The sequence below is a fragment of the Danio aesculapii genome, chromosome 13 (assembly GCF_903798145.1).
Source record: "Danio aesculapii chromosome 13, fDanAes4.1, whole genome shotgun sequence".
In the NCBI taxonomy this organism is placed as follows: Eukaryota; Metazoa; Chordata; class Actinopteri; order Cypriniformes; family Danionidae; genus Danio; species Danio aesculapii.
The window spans coordinates 48,906,201-48,925,403 of record NC_079447.1 but is presented as its reverse complement, the minus strand read 5'-3'; the positions used below and the strand labels follow the sequence as shown (position 1 = coordinate 48,925,403).

The 19,203-nt window shown below is 36.2% G+C and overlaps 1 protein-coding gene across 1 annotated transcript in view; it reads left to right on the top strand.

The window, feature by feature from the left end:
* pde10a (phosphodiesterase 10A) overlaps nucleotides 1–19,203 on the top strand; it is a 135,339-nt gene that overhangs the window by 63,546 nt on the left and 52,590 nt on the right. Inside the window, 2 exon segments of the mRNA XM_056470342.1 lie at nucleotides 6,815–6,843; nucleotides 14,572–14,692. Coding sequence (XP_056326317.1) covers nucleotides 6,815–6,843; nucleotides 14,572–14,692 — 150 coding nt within the window.

Below are 19,203 nucleotides of genomic sequence, written 5' to 3'. Positions count from 1 at the left end.
AATTAAAATAAAGAGATATCTCACCTAAAATTAATAATTTACTTACATTGGTGTGGTTTCAAACCTTAAAGGGTTTCTATTTGTAAGAATGTCGAAAACCTGTAACCATTGACTTCTATGGTAGGGAAAACAAATACTATGGAAGCCAATGGTTACAGGTTTTCAGCTTTCTTCAAAACATCTTCTGGTTAACAGAAGAAAGAAACCTATAAAAGTTTGAAACAAGTAAATAATGAGTAAATTCATTTTGTTGGGTGAACTATCACTTTGATAACTATTAAAGAGTCCATATTAGACATTAAAAAGGGTCATATTTTGGTTATATGGGTCTCCAACAACATACTCATGTGCATGCAAGGTCAAAAAACACTTATAATATGAATTTATTTTACCTCATTATCCCAGCGACTCCCAAATGAATCGTTCAGCGATTCATTTGTTCCCAAACCCCTCCTTAGCACGAAGCTAATCTGCGCTGATTATACCTATGACAGCCTGTTGTGATTGGTCGACAGCGTTCAGCGTGAGACAAATGCCCAGCGCGGTTTGTCAAGCCCCCGGGTCCCCAACACTGGTATAGAATCTGATCGCAGTGGACGCCCTGAAACACACTTCATAGGAAAACTTACTCAACAGTGTTATTCAGACACCTTACCACCAAAAGCAGTGTAGTTAAACACCAGCATATTGCTCCATTCTTAACTATGATACACATTCAGTATTACTCCACACAGCAGCAGAAGCTGAACTATTCTGAACCTTGACCGCCGCACGTGTGAAGAACCAGCTGACGGTGGCCATATCAATGACAAACGGCAGTGGAACACGAGCTCACGAACGCATTTAAATCCGTAAACAAAGCAGCACACGATGCGTTCACACGTGGCATTAGACGCGATATAAGAATATAAAGAGTTAACCTGATACAGTACAAGCGGTTACAAGTAACACAACTCAATTAAATACGTCATTTGCAAGCTAGAGAAAACCAGGAGACAGCCTTTCACTTACACTTATGAAACATGTCATGGGCCAGGTCTGATTTCATTAATTATCTTTCATTTAGGAGCTTTTCTCCCTTCTCAGCTGTAGATCATTTCTATTTGCAATCATTGCTGTGGCACCTCTTGTGAGAAGTGTTATATGTTCTCAGGGCTTACCTGTACTCTGCTTTGCCCAGAGATCACATCCCCAGCCAGGGGGTTGAAGCGCTCACCAGCGCTCCTCCTCAGCGTGCTGCAGGCTGCCTTTGTGCCTAATAAACTGGTCTTATTTTGCACGCACCCCTGGTGTATTGTCTGTCCATTAGTCTCACAAGTCTCATACATCAGCAGTCTTTTCTGATCCTTCCTTTAACAAATGAATGAATCCCCCATTGTAAGCGTGCTGAATCACTTCTTTCCCTCACACTTCCAACAATATCCAGGAAAGCACAGCGTCTTCATGACTCGTGATGACTTCAGGGTCTGTTTGTCTTTGCTGCTGTGTTAGTGGGCGGGGCCGCAGGTTTAAATTTTCCCGGGTTTGCGCATGCAACAATTGGGCGGGGCTTATGTTTCGTAGCCATGTCACGCTGAAACGGCTAAGGACTCGTTATGAAGATGATTCATAGGAGTCGACTCTTTTTTTAAAGGTGAATCAATAGTTTTAAAAACTGTCCACTTTCAGATTTAAGCCTTAGCTGGATATTTCACTTCACTTCACTTGAACTGTGTGACACACTACATGGACGGTCATTTTCAAAAACCCACAATAGGGGCTCTTTAATAAACAGCACGTGAATATGATTGTTTGTTTTTATCGCAACAAATGATCATTTAAAAATGTTTACTGCATTAGTTTGCATGATTAAAAGTGAAGTTTTTTTTTTTAATATAGTTAAATAAATTAGGAAATTACCATGCAACTTTAATGTATTATGGTTTGGTATATTTACCTTCTCCCCACGGCTCTCTATGATATTCGGTTTTTGGCCTTTATACAAAAGAGTTTGGGCACTCCTGAGATGGAGCTTATGATAGAGAGTGTTAATGCTATTTCTTGATTATTCTCTATCTTTCCTTTGCTGTAATTTTTCCATGATTTTCCATTGTCACTAAACGTTATTGAATGTCAAAGGATAATGTCAAACTGCTGATATCTGCTTGACTTTTCCTGTTGAATGGAGAGTTTTGAGTTCAGTTTTCATAAAGGTGCTGATTGTTGCCCACAGAGAGCAGGGTGAGGAACACATCTGTAAGTCCCTGCATTGATTACCAAACATTTCCACCTGGGATTACCAGAAATGGAACAAGTATGACGTGGGCACAGGTAGCCTGTGGCGCAAAGTGGAATATGGCCCTCCCTGAGCTGCCCAGTACAACCTGCTGGGTGCAGAGAGACACTTTAATACTCTGTTCTTAAAGCTAATGAGCTTTCTGTTTAGACAGTAGTTTAAGACACCGCATGTTTCATGTGATAATGGTCGCGGAAATCACGCTAAGTGGGGGAGGGGGGGTTGTGATGGTCGCGGATATCAGTGAGTAGGGGTTCGAAAACGAAAGTTACCGCCCTCGCTATTATGCCGCCCTGTGGGGGGGAGGTTTGCCGCCCCCATTATTATGCCGCCCTAGGCGGTCGCCTATGCCGTATCTATGGACGCGCCATCCCTGCATGTGTCTGGTGTGTGTGTGTGTGTGTATATATATATATATATATATATATATATATATGTATGTATATGTAGTATCATTTTATCATTTTTAGGAAATTGTAATTCTTTTTCTTTCTTTCTTTCTTTCTTTCTTTCTTTCTTTCTTTCTTTTCATGTCCTCTTTTTTCCTTCCTTCCTTGCTTCCTTCCTTTCATTCTTTCTTCCATACTTCCTTCTTTCTTTTTTCCTTTCTTTCCTTTCTTCCCTTCTTCTTTCCTGTGTTTAATTTTTTCTTGCTTTTCATCCTTCCTTCCTTCCTTCCTTCATCTGCTTCCTTCCTTCCTTCCTTCCTTCGTTCCTTCCTTCCTTCCTTCCTTTACTCTTTCCTTTCATTCTTTCTTCCATACTTCCTTCTTTCTTTTTTCCTTTCTTTATCCTTTTCCTTCTTCCTTCTTTCCTTCCTTTCTTCATTTTCTTTCTTTTCTTTCTTTCCTCCTTGCTTTCTTTCATTCCTTCCTTCCTTCATTATTTTTATTTTCTTTTTTTCTTTCTTTCTTTCTTCTTTCTTTCTTTCTTTCTTTCTTTCTTCTTTCTTTCTTTCTTTCTTCTTTCTTTCTTTTTTTTTTTTTTTTTCTTTCTTCTTTCTTTTATTTTCTTCTTTTTTCTTCCTTTAATCCTTTCTTCCTCACTTCCTTCCTTCCTTCCTTCCTTCTTTTCTTTCTTCCTTTTTTTCCTTCCTTCCTTCCTTCCTTCTTTTCTTTCTTTCTTTTTTTCCTTCCTTCCTTCCTTCCTTCCTTCCTTCCTTCCTTCCTTCCTTCCTTCCTTCTTTTCTTTCTTTTTTACTTTTCTTCTTTCCTTCCTTTCTTGCTTCCTTTTTCTTTCTTCATTTTCTTTCTTTCTTTCTTTCTTTCTTTCTTTCTTTCTTTCTTTCTTTCTTTCTTCTTTCTTTTCTTTCTTTCTTTCTTTCTTTCTTTCTTTCTTTCTTTCTTTCTTTCGTTCTTTTGTTCTTTCGTTCTTTCTTTCGTTCGTTCTTTCTTTCTTTCCTTTTCTGTCTTTCCTCCCTCTTTTCTTTTCCTTCCTTCTGACAAAACCTGCAAATGTGCATATTTTTATGCCAAATACATTTTTGTAATTTTGTTGCAAAGACTATTCAATCATTCAAATACAGTTGTGGTCATAAGTTTACACCCCTTTGCATAATCTGCTAAATGGCTCTGGATCATAAAAATTGCACATAAACTTTTGACCTGAGATAGACCTCTTAGCCATTTTCTGTATGTGACAGTACTCTGTGTTGTGAGCGAGTGATGCTTCCACAGAGCTACATTCTGCAAGATGTTTATATGCATCACTTCCTGTGTTTTGTACACTGAGTGAGCTTCTTGCTAAATGGAGAAGCCAGAAGGAAGAGTTTGCTGAGCGTCTCCAGATTGTTGCAAACTCGCTGACCTCAGATACAGGTGTTTTTTCAGGAGAACAAGAGAAGGTGACGGATTCTCCCGTTTTATCCCTGTTGTGGTGTGCATGTATTCACAGCTGTGCCTGTGTGTCGTACACAAGCATGTGTTTTGGGTAGAGAACTGTTTTTTTTATACAGTTTGTCTTTTTTCAAATATTTCCCAAATGATGTTTAACAGAGCAAGGAAATTTTCACAGTATGTCTGATAATATTTTTTCTCCTGGAGAAAGTCTTATTTGTTTTATTTCGGCTAGAATAAAAGCAGCTTTTAATTTTTTAAGAACCCTTTTTAGGTCAAAAGTATTAACCCCTTTAAGCTATATTTTTTCAGACTACATGCACTTATATTTATATGTATTTAAATAAAACGTTAGAGATTAAGCCAAAGGAAGGTTGCATAACTCCTATTTTTACCCATGATCTTACTTTATCATTCTCAGATTTCACTCCCCGAAGCGTGTTACATCATGTACCTCATGTATTATGTTTTTCTCTTCTTTTTCATTCTTTTATAACCTGTTTTTATCAGTTTTTTAATGATTTTTATTATCTGTTTTTGTTCTTATGCTTCTTTTATTCCTGTTTATGTAAAGCACTTTAAATTGTCACTGTGTATGAAATGTGCTATATAGCTAAACTTGCCTTGCCTTGCCTTACCTTACACATAGGACATGCGTTAAGGCTTCCCCTACCGTAATACACCTAAACTAAACTGTCAATGGCAGGGAAACGTTTTCTCTTGTCAACACCAGGGAGGGAGTTAAGCGAATTTCATTTATTTATTATACAATTTGATGGACATGATAATTCCAGCCATATATGTAAAGCAAAAATTCAATTTGGTCACGTCCAGCGGCGTTCATCCTTGAACCAATCTCCATCATTGTATGCAGCTTGCTTTTCTGTCTGTTCTATTGCACCATTTTAGATGTTTGCTCCCACTTTCTTTTGCAACCTGATGAGTCAAGTGCACAAAACGCCACAGTGTACTCGATTTGCACTGTAGAATATCTAATCGCATCTTTGCATTGACTTCACATGTAAATCACTCGCGCTTCATCCGCGTCTGCTTACTGTATAGGCTGCAAAACATTTCTCCCGCACTTCCATGTAATGTAAGGATTGTGAGGGTGTAGGTGAGACGTCATATTTCGAGAGACACTCGAATACATCACGTGCGCTACGTATGAAAAGTCTACATAAAACAATTAACTGCAAACTGAAATAATACAATTTAATTATATCGTTTATAATTCATGAGATTTAAATTCATTTTTTTGTGATTATTTTGCATTTAAATTAAGAATTTTGCATGATCACAAAATTAGAATCACTTTTTGTTGATTTTGCGTTGAATTCAGCGATCACAAAATTGTGAAAAACTAGAGGGTCTGTTTAAATTTTAAAATTTTTTCGAGCGAGATGCTAATGGTCTAATCTGATTCCGTGATTTATGCTATGCTAAGCTAAAAGTGCACTGCCAAAACCCGTAGTTGGGCTAAATTGATTGAAAAATGGTAAAACTTGATGGTTTAACTCTAGGGTAGTTGTAAAATGAGCATATATACAAAAATTGGAGTGCTCCTTTAAGCATTTATGCTGCACGTCTTGGGTCTCATTTAATAAATTCTTTGATTTTTGTATTGAAATTTGAAGCTTGTTTTTTTTCAAGCTTGTGTAGCTTGAGAAAGAATACTCATCACTGAAGACTGTCTGTTTGGCTACACGAGTTACTCATTGAATGTTCCCTTAACACGGTGTTCCAGCCAGGCAGGGGAAAAAAAAGTTTTTGACTTAATCAGCTGTAAATGTGACAGCTAGAAACTGAAAACATTTTGTTGGTTGCTTGGTTGCTTGTTTTGGTGGGTTTGGCATTCAATGGCCTAAAATTCAACTCACATAATTTTGGTTTTAGGGTTTTTATTTTTACTATGATTATGTCACAACACAGCTGTTTTATGCTAGAGTATATACAGTTGAAGTCAGAATTATTAGCCCCCTTTTAATTCTTTTCTTAGTTTTTTAAATATATACCAAATGATGTTTAACAGAGCAAGGAAATGTTCACAGTATGTCTGATAATATTTTTTTTTCTTCTGGAGAAAGTCTTATTTGTTTTATTTTGGCTAGAATAAAGGAAGTTTTTAATTAAAAAAAACATTTTAGGGTCAAAATTATTAGCCCCTTTAAGCTATATTTTTTTCAATTGTCTACAGAACAAACTATCGTTATACAATGACATGCCTAATTACCCTAACCTGCCTAGTTAACCTAGTTAACCTAGTTAAGCCTTTAAATGTCACTTTAAGCTGTATAGAAGTGTCTTGAAAAATATCTAGTCAAATATTATTACTGTCATCATGGCAAAGATAAAAGAAATCAGTTATTAGAGATGAGTTATTAAAACTATTATGATTAGAAATGTGTTGAGAAAATCTTCTCTTAGTTAAACAGAAACTGGGGGTAAAACTAAACAGGGGGGCTAATAATTCTGACTTCAACTCTATGTGTGTTGGAGCTGTGAATCAGTGGTCAGATCAGTGTGTATTCCAGAAATAAATTTGGGTGATACCGTTGGATTCAATAAAGTTTAAGTCATAAAAAGTCTGTAAGTAAATATCTGACTACACAAGATTTTGTAATTAAATGATATTGTAAATGAACAAAAGCATTAAAGTATGTCTTTATGAGTTTTGACATGGTTTTCTTGTGTTTTTTGACAGATGACTCCTCAGCTAAAGAAGTTAGCAGGGTAAGTGAGGCATCACTTTTGTTTGAGTGTTTGTCTATGCATGTAAACACTGATATAATCAGTAAAATCGAATTAAATGATCATCGTGAAATGTTAAAAACAGTATATAAGTGGTGTAAATCTACATAATTACTAAGTACTATATATACTGTACACTACCTGACAAAAGTCTTGTCATCGATCCCAGTTGTGAGAGCAACAAATAATAACTTGACTTCTAGTTGACCATATGGAAAGGTGGCAGAAGGTCGATTTTTCCCATGAATCATCTGTTGAACTGCATCCCAATCATCACAAATACTGCAGAAGACCTACTGGAACCCGCAAGGACCCAAGATTCTCATAGAAATCAGTCAAGTTTGGTGAAGGTAAAAATCATGGTTTGGGGTTACATTCAGTATGGGGGCGTGCAAGAGATCTGCAGAGTAGATGGCAACAACATCAGCCTGAGGTATCAAGACATTTGTGCTGCCCATTACATTACCAACCACAAGAGAGGGTGAATTCTTCAGCAGGATAGCGCTCCTTCTCATACTTCAGCCTCCACATCAAAGTTACTGAAAACAAAGAAGGTCAAGGGGCTCCAGGATTGGCCAGCCCAGTCTCCAGATATGAACATTATTGAGCATGTCTGGGGTAAGATGATGGTGATATTCTATCCTGGACAATATTTCTGTTAAGTGACAAGACTTTTGTCTAAGAAAAGTCAGACCTTACTGTCCTGATTAAATCATTAAACATCAAGGCATGATCAAATTTTATTTTGGTAAAATAAGCGTAATCTAGATGCCTTTGCCTTTCATATAAGCCACTTCTGATACCAAATGATCAACTAGAAGTCAAGTTATTATTTGTTCTTCCTAAAACTTTGATAGGCGACAAGACTTTTTAATTCAAAGCAGCTTAAATCGGATTAAAAAGCAGATTAATTGTTTAACAACACTAAATATACCATTTTTATGTTTACTTTATAAAATAGAGTAAGCTGACTAAAGGAATCTAGCAGATTGGTAACAAGTGTCAGTGAAATTATATCGTAGTGATATTTTAGAGGCCTTCAGGGGAAATAGGCAAATCACATTTGATGTCTTATAACTGCAGTAAGAGTTTACCTTAAAGAGATAGCTCACCCAAAAACAAAAGTTCCATCATCATTTACTCACCCTTTACTCATTTCAAACATTGTTGATTTACTTTCTTCTGTTAAACACAAAAGGAGATGTTTTGAAGAAAGCTGAACACCACTGAATTCTAGTATTTGTTTTTTCCTACTCAAGTCAGTGATTACAGGTTTCCAGCTTTCTTCAAAATATCATCTTATGTGTTTAATAGAAAAAATTAAATCTTAATTGTTTGTAACCAATCGAGGGAGAGTAAATATTAAGTAATGTTTGGGTGAACTACCTCCTTAACTTGATTACATCACAAGAAATCAATGTTAGAATGAAGTAGATCTCAAGGGGGAGCTTTTTAATGTAATATGTGACCCCTTTATTAAAGTTTGTAGCAAAAATGTGTGAACATTCATGCCAAAAGGCACAGTGTCCCAAGTGGGGACAGTTCTCAGGGGAGATGCACTCATGGAACAGCAAAAAGTTTCTGCTAATTTCTCAACACATACACACACACACACACACACACACACACACACACACAAACACAGCTGCTAAATATAAAAGTGTCAGTTAAATGAAAATGACGTGGAGGACTCAAACCGTATGACAGATTTATATGAGCAGAGGCAACGACCTGATAATGAGATCATTGGCACTTTAATGGTCTGATAGCGCAGACACGCACTCTCACACACTTAAGCCTGCTGATTTAGGGGACCAAGATGGAGACGTTAAAGGGCTAGTTCACCCAAAAATGAGCATGTACTCACTGTTTACTCTTCCACAAGAGATTGCAAACCTTTTTGAGTTTCTTTCTTATAAGTTTCTTTCTGTTGAAGAAAAAAGAAGATATTTTGAAGATTGTCAAAAAAGGTAACCATTGACTTCCATTGTAGGGTCGTCCGAATAAAGTAAGGTTGCTCAAGAGTGCTCAAATGTTAGCGGGAAATGGCAGTTTTTAAAATTGCAGCACTGATTGGTATCAAAGTTGATACTTTTGACAACCCTAATCCATAGTAGAAATAAACGATGTCAATGGCTACAGGTTTCCAACATTTTTCAAAATATCTTACATTTACATTTAGTCATTTAGCAGATGCATATGTCCAAACAGACTTGCAATTGAGGAGGCAGTTCGTGATACAGCAAGAAGAGACAATACACACAAGAAGTGCTAACTATACAAATGAACTGTTAGAACCTTATTCCAAAATGGAATAAATTGATTTATTTCCTCAATTCTACACACAATAGCCCCATAATGACAATGTGAAAAAAGATTTTTTGAAATTGTTGCAAATTTGTTAAAAATAAAAAAACCTGAAAAATCACATGTACATCAGTATTCACAGCCTTTGCTCAATACTTTGTTGATGCACCTTTGGCTGCAATTACAGCCTCAAGTCTTTTTGAATATGATGCCACAAGCTTGGCACATCTGTCTTTTTGCCCATTCCTCTCAAGCTTTATCAGATTAGATGGGAAGCGACGGTGTACAGCCATTTTCAGATCTCTCCAGAGATGTTCAGTAGGATTTAGGTCTGGGCTCTGGCTGGGCCATTCAAGGACATTCACCGAGTTGTTGTGAAGCCACTCTATTGATATTTTTTCAGTGTTTTGGGTCATTGTCCTACTGGAAGATGAACCGTGGTCCCAGTCTGAGGTCAAGCGCACTCTGAAGCAGGTTTTCATTCAGGATGTGTCTGTACAGTGCATTCATCTTTCCCTCTATCCTGACTAGTCTCAGTCTCAGACAGAGTGACCCTCGGGTTATTGATCACCTCCCTGACTAAGGCCCTTCTCCTCCTAATCACTCAAGTTTGATAGCCGGCCAGCTCTAGGAAGAATCCTGGTGGTTCCAAACATCTTCCACTTAGGGATGATGGAGGCCGCTGTGCGCATTGGAACTTTCAGAGCAGCAGAAATTTTTCTGTAACCTTCACCAGCCTTGTGCCTCGAGACAATCCTGTCTCGGAGGTCTAAAGACAATTTGTTTGTCTTCATGCTTGGTTTGTGCTTTGACATGCACTGTCAACCCTGGGATCGTATATAGACAGGTGTACCTGTATATAGACAGGTGTATGCCTTTTCAAATCATGTCCAATCAACTGAATTTACCACAGGTGAACTCCAATGAAGCTGCTGAAACATCTTAAGAATGATCAGTGGAAACGGAATGCACCTTTTCAGGTTTTTTATTTTTTAATAAATTTGCAACAATTTTAAAAACTCTTTTTTTTCACATTGTCATTATGGGTATTGTGTGTAGAATTTTGAGGAAATTTTGGAATAAGGCTGTAACATAAAAAAGAAGTGTTTATAGAAGAGGGATGGGTTTTTAGTTGTCGTTTAAATGATACCAGTGAATCAGCAGTCTGTGTGGGAACAGGAAGATCATTCCAACAATGAAGAACAGTGAAAGAAAAGGTTCTGGAAATTGACTTCTTTTGTGTTCGACAGAAGAAAGAAACCCATGAAGGGTGAATAAACGATGAGAGAATTTATATTTTTGGGTGAACAGTTCCTTTTAAAGGGCACCTATAATCAAAATCAACTTTTGATAGCTGTTTGCAAAGAACTCCGTGCAGGTATAGTGTCCACAGTCATATTGGAGTGATGTAAACACAATAAGTCTCTTTTTTTAAATTTCCTGATGTTAAATTAGAACCCAAATCCCAGTGATTTTGAGGCCCACCACAATGTGATGTGGGAGTTAGGTTTCCCCCGCCCACTGAATGATTGACAGGCGCCATGTTTCCATAATAACATGTATACACATATCCACAGAACTTTTTTTGCAAAAAACTGGGTTTAAAATATCTGTTCCATCTCTCTGTGATTTTTATAAGTTCTACAAGTCTAAAATGATTTTAATGTTCGTAATAAAGACAGTAAAATCGCTATCTAATTTTTAACCGCTATGATCTCCACGGCCGCATGGTGTCAGTAAACGTGCATATATATGTGCGTGTGTGTGTGTGTGTGTGTGTACTGCAAACAGCATTTGTGTGAGACTCATCATTTCAGAAAGGCTTGAATAAACTTCACAAATCCAGCAAATAAACTTACTTGGTATTTTTAACTAATGAGCTGTATTTCAGCTTCATCTGAGTCTGTCTATCACTGACTGCTGTTTATCTGACATAATGTATGATGAGAAGCAGACATGCACATGGGAACAATGGGCAGGGAGAAGCAGCTCATTTGCATTTAAAGCCACAGGCTACAAAAACTGTAGTCTGTAGTCAGATACCAAAATGGGCAGATTCTAGAAGCTATAATAAATCTATCTAATGGGTATTTTGAGCTGAAACTTTACAGAGATATTCTGGAGACACCAAAGGCTTATCTTACATCTTATAAAAGTGGTCAAATAGGTGCCCTGTAAACTGAGAGGGACAAAGAACAGCAGACAGTGTAGAACCGGGGTCTGAGAGCAAACAAGGACTTTTTGGAGAAGGACAGTGGGGACGTTGCTTGTCCTCAGTGCGTCACATGTTGGTCTGCATAAACAGGATGCGTAGGGAGCCGTTCCCATGGGGGAGCACCTCACACACACCCCTCATCCACCGGCCCACTCTGACCTTTCACACAGCGCCAGAAATAGACATCCATGCTCTGGACTGCCATTCACTGCTCATGAAATGGAGACGCTCTCCAAATAAAAAACAACCAGTCAGAATTATTAGCCCTGCTGAATTATTAGTATGTACATTTTTCAACACATTTCTTATCTTAATAGTTTTAATAACTCATTCTAATAACTGATTTCTTTTAGTTTTGCCATAATCACAGTAACTCATATTTGACTAGATATCTTTCAAGATGCTGGTATTCAGCTTAAAGTGACATTTAAAAGCTTAACTAGGTTAAGTTAGGGTTATCATCATTGTATAACAATGGTTTGTTCTGTAGACAATTGAAAAAATATATTGCATAAAGGGTACATATTCTACCTTTTTCAAGATTTAAGATAAGTCTTTTGTGTCTCCAGAATGTGTCTGTGAAGTTTCAGCTCAAAACACTCATCAGATTATTTATTATACCTTTCAGAACATTGGGACTTTCTGCTCTGAACACATTGTAGCTGTTTTTGTTGCCTGTGCCTTTAATGCTAGTTCTCCCCGCCCACCTTTCCCACGTGCCTGTCAGAGTGTGCCTCAATCTCCGCCTCGGCTGCGTCAGATAAACAGCACAGTGACAGACATGAAGGAAGCAGATCTCACGTAATGTTTGTGAGAAATATTACAGTAAGAAGTTTTCCAATGATTATTTGATGTATTTGTTGTTGACTTAATTCAAGCCTTTCAATGAGTTACACATGATGTCGTTACAAAGTTCACATACAGACACACACATACAGCGTGCGCGTTTAACTGTCCACTGTTTTAGTATGGCAAATGTGACAGGATACACGTTAATATCCACTGCTGTATGGATATATGTTATGTTACTGTACAAAATAAACCTGATTTAACGTCTACAAACCGGGATTGAAGCGTCGTCTTTTATAATTGTACTGACATGCAGCTGTGCTGATAAAATAAAGACTGTAAGTTCGCTGTAATTCATTACAAACATACAAACATGCACTGATTTAAACACATTTTAAACTTGTGAAACTCATTCTTGATCACATTTGATGATGATTGATGATCACAGAGAGCTGAACAGATCTTTTAATCCCGGTTGCTTTGCGCACGTCCTGTCTTGTTGATATGATTATACACGTTACTATGGAGACATGTGAATACGCGACTGTCAATCAATTCGTTAGGCGGGGAAAATTGCACTCCTACGTCACGTTGCGGTGGGCCTCAAAATAGGAGGGATTTGGATCCTATTTTAACATCAGGAAATGTAAAAAAAGAGACTTATTGTGTTTATATCATCCCAATATGACTGTGGATGCACTGTACCTACACACACTTCTGTCCAAACAGCTTACTTTGATTTTCATCGTAGGTGCCCTTTAAGGGGGGCTAATAATATTCACCTTAAAAAATTAAAAACTGCTTTTATTCTATCTGAAATAAAACAAATAAAACTTTCTCCAGATGAAAAAATATTATAGAAAATACTGTGAAAATTTCCTTGCTTTGCTAAACATCATTTGGGAAAAAGAATAAAATCCAATCATTTTAACTTTGACTGTACATTCAAATTGATCTAGGATTGGGCCTGTATTCCCAAAATATGTTATCTTAACACTAAAAGCTCTAAATCTAAAGCTTTCTTCAAAAATCCATTCACAAAGCTGCCGAGACAAAGTTTTACTAGGGAAAAGAGAGGAGAGTTAGCTAAGAGTAAGGGTGGGGTCGACTTTGTTGCTATGGATAATGTCTGCTGGCTTATTACCTACAGTGATTGGCTCATATGGGAGGAGCTTCTGTCAGAGTTGTATTCATAGAAACATAATATAGTGCAATAATGTGTTGCCATATTCAAATAAAGAGTTTAAAATGCAAGTTAAGTGTCCCTAATTAAAGGGATATTTCACCCAAAATTGAAAATTTGGTTAATGTTTACTCCCTCTTTACTTGTTTCAAAGGTTTATGCATTTCGTTCTTTGGTTAATCACAAAAGAAGGTATTTTGAAAAATGTTGAAAACCTGTAACCACTGATTTCCATAGTCAGGGGCACCGCTAGGGGGGTCAAATTTAGGATGATTCTAAGGGCCCACGCCGTTTTGGAGCTCCCAGAGTTACTAATAGGGCCCCCCCAATGTCAACCCCCACAATCCCCACCCCCCGCCTCACAACTTTTATCCACAACCCTCCCCACCCCCTCCCCACCCTCCCCATCTTCACTTTTTTCCACGACACCATAAACAATGTTGTAATGTGGCCCGTACCAGCCAGCGGCACCCCTGTAAACAGTATTTGTTTTTCCTACAATGGAAGTCAATGGTAGTGACACGGTGGCTCAGTGGTTAGCACTGTCACCTCACAGCTAGAGGGCCACTGGATTGAGTCAGTTGGCATTTCTGTATGGAGTTTACATGTTCTCCCCGTGTTGGCGTGGGTTTCCTCCGGGTGCTCCTGTTTCCCCCATAGTCCAAAGACATGCGCTATAGGTGAATTAAATTAACTAAATTGGTCATAGTTTATGTGTGTGAATGAATGTATATGGGTGTTTCCCAGTACTGGGTCGTATCTGGAAGGGCATCCGCTATGTAAAACATATGCTGGAATAGTTGATGGTTCATTCCGCTGTGGCAACCCCTAATTAATAAAAGAACTAAGCCGAAGGAAAATGAATGATGAATGGTTACAGTTGTCAGCATTCTTCAAACTATCTACTTTTGTGTTTAACAGAAGACAGAAGCTCATAAAGGTTTGAAAACACTTACATAAAGTAAGAGAGTAAATAGTGAGTACATATTTGGGTGAACTATCCCTTTCAACTAGTATGTCCAGCCTCAAACATGTGCTTATCGTAAACAAATTGTGTCTAAAATATATATTTAATAAAAGCTGAACTTGAAAATATGAATGCCAACCCAAATGTATTTCAAAATGTACAAGCAGTAATGTACAGTACATGTCAGTAGTGTGTTTATAGTGTACAGCACATGTGCATGTGTATGTGTGTGTTTGTTGTGTCCAGCAGTACCAGGACACAAATATGCAGAGCGTCGTTTATGAGCTTAACAGCTACATGGAGCAGCGGCTGGACACTGGAGGAGACAACAAGCTACTGCTCTATGAGCTGTGCAACATCATCAAAACAGGTCAGAGCCTTTCTGCCACACTCAAAACACACACTAACACTTACAAAAACACACACTTCAGATGAGGGGTAGTTCAGCCATTCACTTAATTACTCAAGTACATTTCTTATTAATATTATGGTAATATGTGACAACTTGATAATTCTCAGATAAGCATAATACAAGAATTTCTGAACAATAATCTGAAAATTCTTTGGCGGCACAGTGGCTCAGTGGTTAGCACTGTCACCTCACAGCAAGAAGGTCGCTGGTTTGAGTCCCGGCTGGGTCAGTTGGCATTTCTGTGTGGAGTTTGCATGTTCTCCCCATGTTGGCGTGGGTTTCCTCCCCCACAGTCCAAAGACATGCGCTATAGGTGAATTGGATAAGCTAGATTGGCCAGTGATGGGTTGCAGCTGAAAGGACATCCGCTGCGTAAAACATATGCCGGAATAGTTGGTGGTTCATTTCGCTGTGGCGACCCCTGATAAATAAAGTTTAACTCAAACTACAAATAATAAATCCAGAGAAACAGAGAATTGCCATTTTCTTAGAGCTGTATATTATATATAAAAATATGTTGGTGTGTATTTGCAGACTGTTGATGAACAATATAGTATTATACACTACCTAACAAAAGTCTTGTCATCGATCCCAGTTGTGAGAGCAACAAGTAATAACTTGACTTCTAGTTGATGATTTGGAAAAGTAGCAGAAGGTCGATTATTCAGCTGAATCATCTGTTGAACTGCATCTCAATCATCACAAATACTGCAGAAGACCTACTGGAACCAGCATGCACTCAAGATTCTCACAGAAATCAGTCAAGTTTGGTGAAGGAAAAAATCATGGTTTGGGGTTACATTCAGTATGGGGGTGTGCGAGAGATCTGCTGAGTGCATGGCAACATCAACAGCCTGAGGTATCAAGACATTGTGCTGCCCATTACATTACAAACCACAGGAGAGGGCAAATTCTTCAGCAGGATAGCGCTCCTTCTCATACTTCAGCTTCCACATCAAAGTTCCTGAAAGCAAAAAGGGTCAAGGTGCTCCAGGATTGGCCAGCCCAGTCACCAGACATGAACATTATTGAGCATGTCTGGGGTAAGATGAAGGAGGAGGCATTGAAGATGAATCCAAAGACTCTTGATGAACTCTGGGAGTCCTGCAAGAGCGCTTTCTTTGCCATTTCAGATGACTTTATTAATCAGTGATTTGAGTCATTGCAGAGATGTATGGATGCAGTCCTCCAAGCTCATGATGGAGTCAGACACAATATTCATTCTGTTTCCACTGCAGCATGACTTTATATTCTATACTGGACATTATTTCTGTTCAGTGACAAGACTTTTGTCTAAGTAAAGTCAGACCTTAATGTCCTGATTAAATCATTAATAATCAAGGCATGATCATATTTTATTTTGGTAAAATAAGTGTAATCTAGAGGCCTTTGCCTTTCATATTAACCACTTCTGATACCAAATGATCAACTAGAAGTCAAGTTATTATTTGTTGTTCCTAAATCTTGGATAAGCGACAAGTCTTTTGTCAGGTAGTGTATAATTAGTGATGTGATTAAATTGTATTATTAGTCATCGGGATTAAAACACGTTTTGTTTTTGATTTGTTTTTTCACTGTCTGCGTGAGCACATGGTGCTGTGTAAAGCTGAAATGTGCAAAGACAGCAGCTGCCTTACAGATGGAGGTGAATCCAGGTTAAAATGTCTAAGTACGGGTGTTCCCCATCTCTCTCTCTCTCTCCACACACACGCACACTGATGGAGCAGTGCACAGCCCGTCACTTCTCATCCACCCACGCTTCATCTGCTGGCTGCTGGGATTCAGAGCGTCCCCCTGCTCCGCTCACACACACACACACACACACACACACACACTGAACACCAGAGCAGAGCATGTCCTTTTGTGTGGAAGGTTTCAGCAGTGTGTGGTAATGTTTCATGTGTTTGAACTGTAACTCAACTCAAAAGCGAAAGCAACAACCATAGAAGCAAACAGTGCATGTTTTATTATGGAGTTAATTGTGAAAGGGTTTTCTTATGACCCTGATAGTAAACCTACATGCTGTGAAATATATTTTAAAAATTGTGTTTTCACCTGGAATAAAAAATTAATTAATTAATGTATTTATTTATTGTCTATTTATTTATATTTGTTTTACTTTATTTATTTTTTATATTTATTTTACTTTATTTATTTATTTATTTATTTATTTATTTATATTTATTTTACTTTATTTATTTATTTATATTTATTTTACTTTATTTATTTATTTATTTATATTTATTTTACTTTATTTATTTATTTATATTTATTTTACTTTATTTATTTATTTATTTATATTTATTTTACTTTATTTATTTATTTATATTTATTTTACTTTATTTATTTATATTTTTTTACTTTATTTATTTATTTATATTTATTTTACTTTATTTATATTTATTTTACTTTATATTAATTTAACTTTATTTATTTATATTTATTTTACTTTATTTATATTTATTTTACATTATTTATTTATTTATTTATATATATTAATTTTACTTTATTTGTTTATTTATATTTTACTTTATTTTACTTTATTTATATTTATTTTACATTATATTAATTGTACTTTTATTTATTTATATTTATTTTGCTTTATTTATTTATATTAGTTTTACTTTATTTATTTGTTTATTTATATTTTACTTTGTTTATTTATTTTTATTTTTATTTATGTTTTTTTTGTTTATATTTTACTTTATTTTATTTTATTTCATTTCATATTATTTTATTTTATTTTAAGAATGTTTTTTTTATTGATATTATATATTGATAATATATGTGACCCTAAATGGCAAACCCAGTCATATGATGCACATGTATGATTTTGCCAATAGTCAAAAATACATTATACAGGTCAAAATTATTGATTTAAAAAAATACTAAAATTTTGACGTATAAATCTCAATTTTAAAATACTGACACTGGTTTTGTGGTCCAGGATGACATATAGAGATGTAGAAAATCATAACTTAAAGACTATTTTATTCTGATTAGTGACAGATGGAGCTTGCCATTTCAGGACAAATTTAGATTTTTTATTTTAATTTACATATTTATTTATTTTATTTATTATTTTTTCCTGTTCACGTTTGCTCTACAATTTTTTAATGCCATCAATAAAGAATTTAGATGTATTTATTTATTCTTTTGTATTTATTATTGTATAAGTAATATTATATAGGAAGTTAGAAACCATAAACGCATAATAAAAACAATATGATTAATCATTTTAATATTAAGTAAAAAAACATAAATTAATAAAATATTATTTATTGTTACTTTAATAATTTATTTAGTTTATGAATGAAACGGTCACTAATTTAGTCGCATCATATTTTAGCCAATAACCCATGTTTGGCCTGTAAACCTTTGGTTCCTGAACACTGTGTTATACTTTGGGGCTGTTAATTGCTTGATTCTGGTTAGCTGACAAAATGTTGTAAGGTGTACAGTTAAAAATAAATAATTGAATAAATGCATGTCCAGGAAGGTTTTAAAGGGGAGCTATTATGCAAAATTCACATTTATAAAGGGTTTAAACACGGTTATGTGGCAACAGTCTGTGAAAATAGCCAGCTTCCAATGGTAAAAACTGTATTAATTTATTCTTTTTTTTTAATAATCACACTTGATCAAAACAGTCTGCAGAAACACTTTGACTGACATTCTCCCTTTGTACGTGTCATCAGATGGGGAAAGCCCCGCACATTAGTGACGATCTCTCAAGAACATTACTCTTGTTTTGAATCTGCCACTATGCTGACACACAGGCATTTGTAGCTCATTTGAATTTAAAGTGACAGTCACCAAAATGACACATTTAGGATCAAAGTCTAAAAGGATCAGTTTCTAACAGTTATGAAACATTATTTGTGTGATATTTTGTGATATAAACTTCACATACACACTCTAGGGCCATCAGAGACTTATTTTACATCTTGTAAAAAGCTGCATAATAGGTCTCCTTTAACAGTATTACTGTTCCTCATAACTTTACTAAATTATTTCAGCAATTTCAAGGGTCCTTAAAGAGCAAAATACCAAAACACCGACCAAGCAATTAATTTTAACATGGATTTCTGTTGTAAAATAATGCAAATGTAAAGCGTAAAATGTTTATATAACCAAATTATATGTTTATTTGTATCAGATGATTAAATTGGTAAAACTATTTCCCATTGTATTTTCATGTTGCAAATGTGTGTGAAATTTGATTCGCTTTTATTGGTCATTTTGCTCCAAGTCTTCTTTAATTTCTGACCCAGGTTTAAACTCATTTACTCATTTAAACCCCTTCAGATTTTCTGTTTCTTTTCTTTGTTCACTTGACATTCTGTAAGTCCTTCGGGATGCTCGGGTTTTCTTCAAAAGCAAGAATATCTGTGAAACACATTAGCCATGTGTATTATCACTTTGCTCTTTAAGATTTTTCTGGAAATGCCGTAAAAGTGATGCAAAAT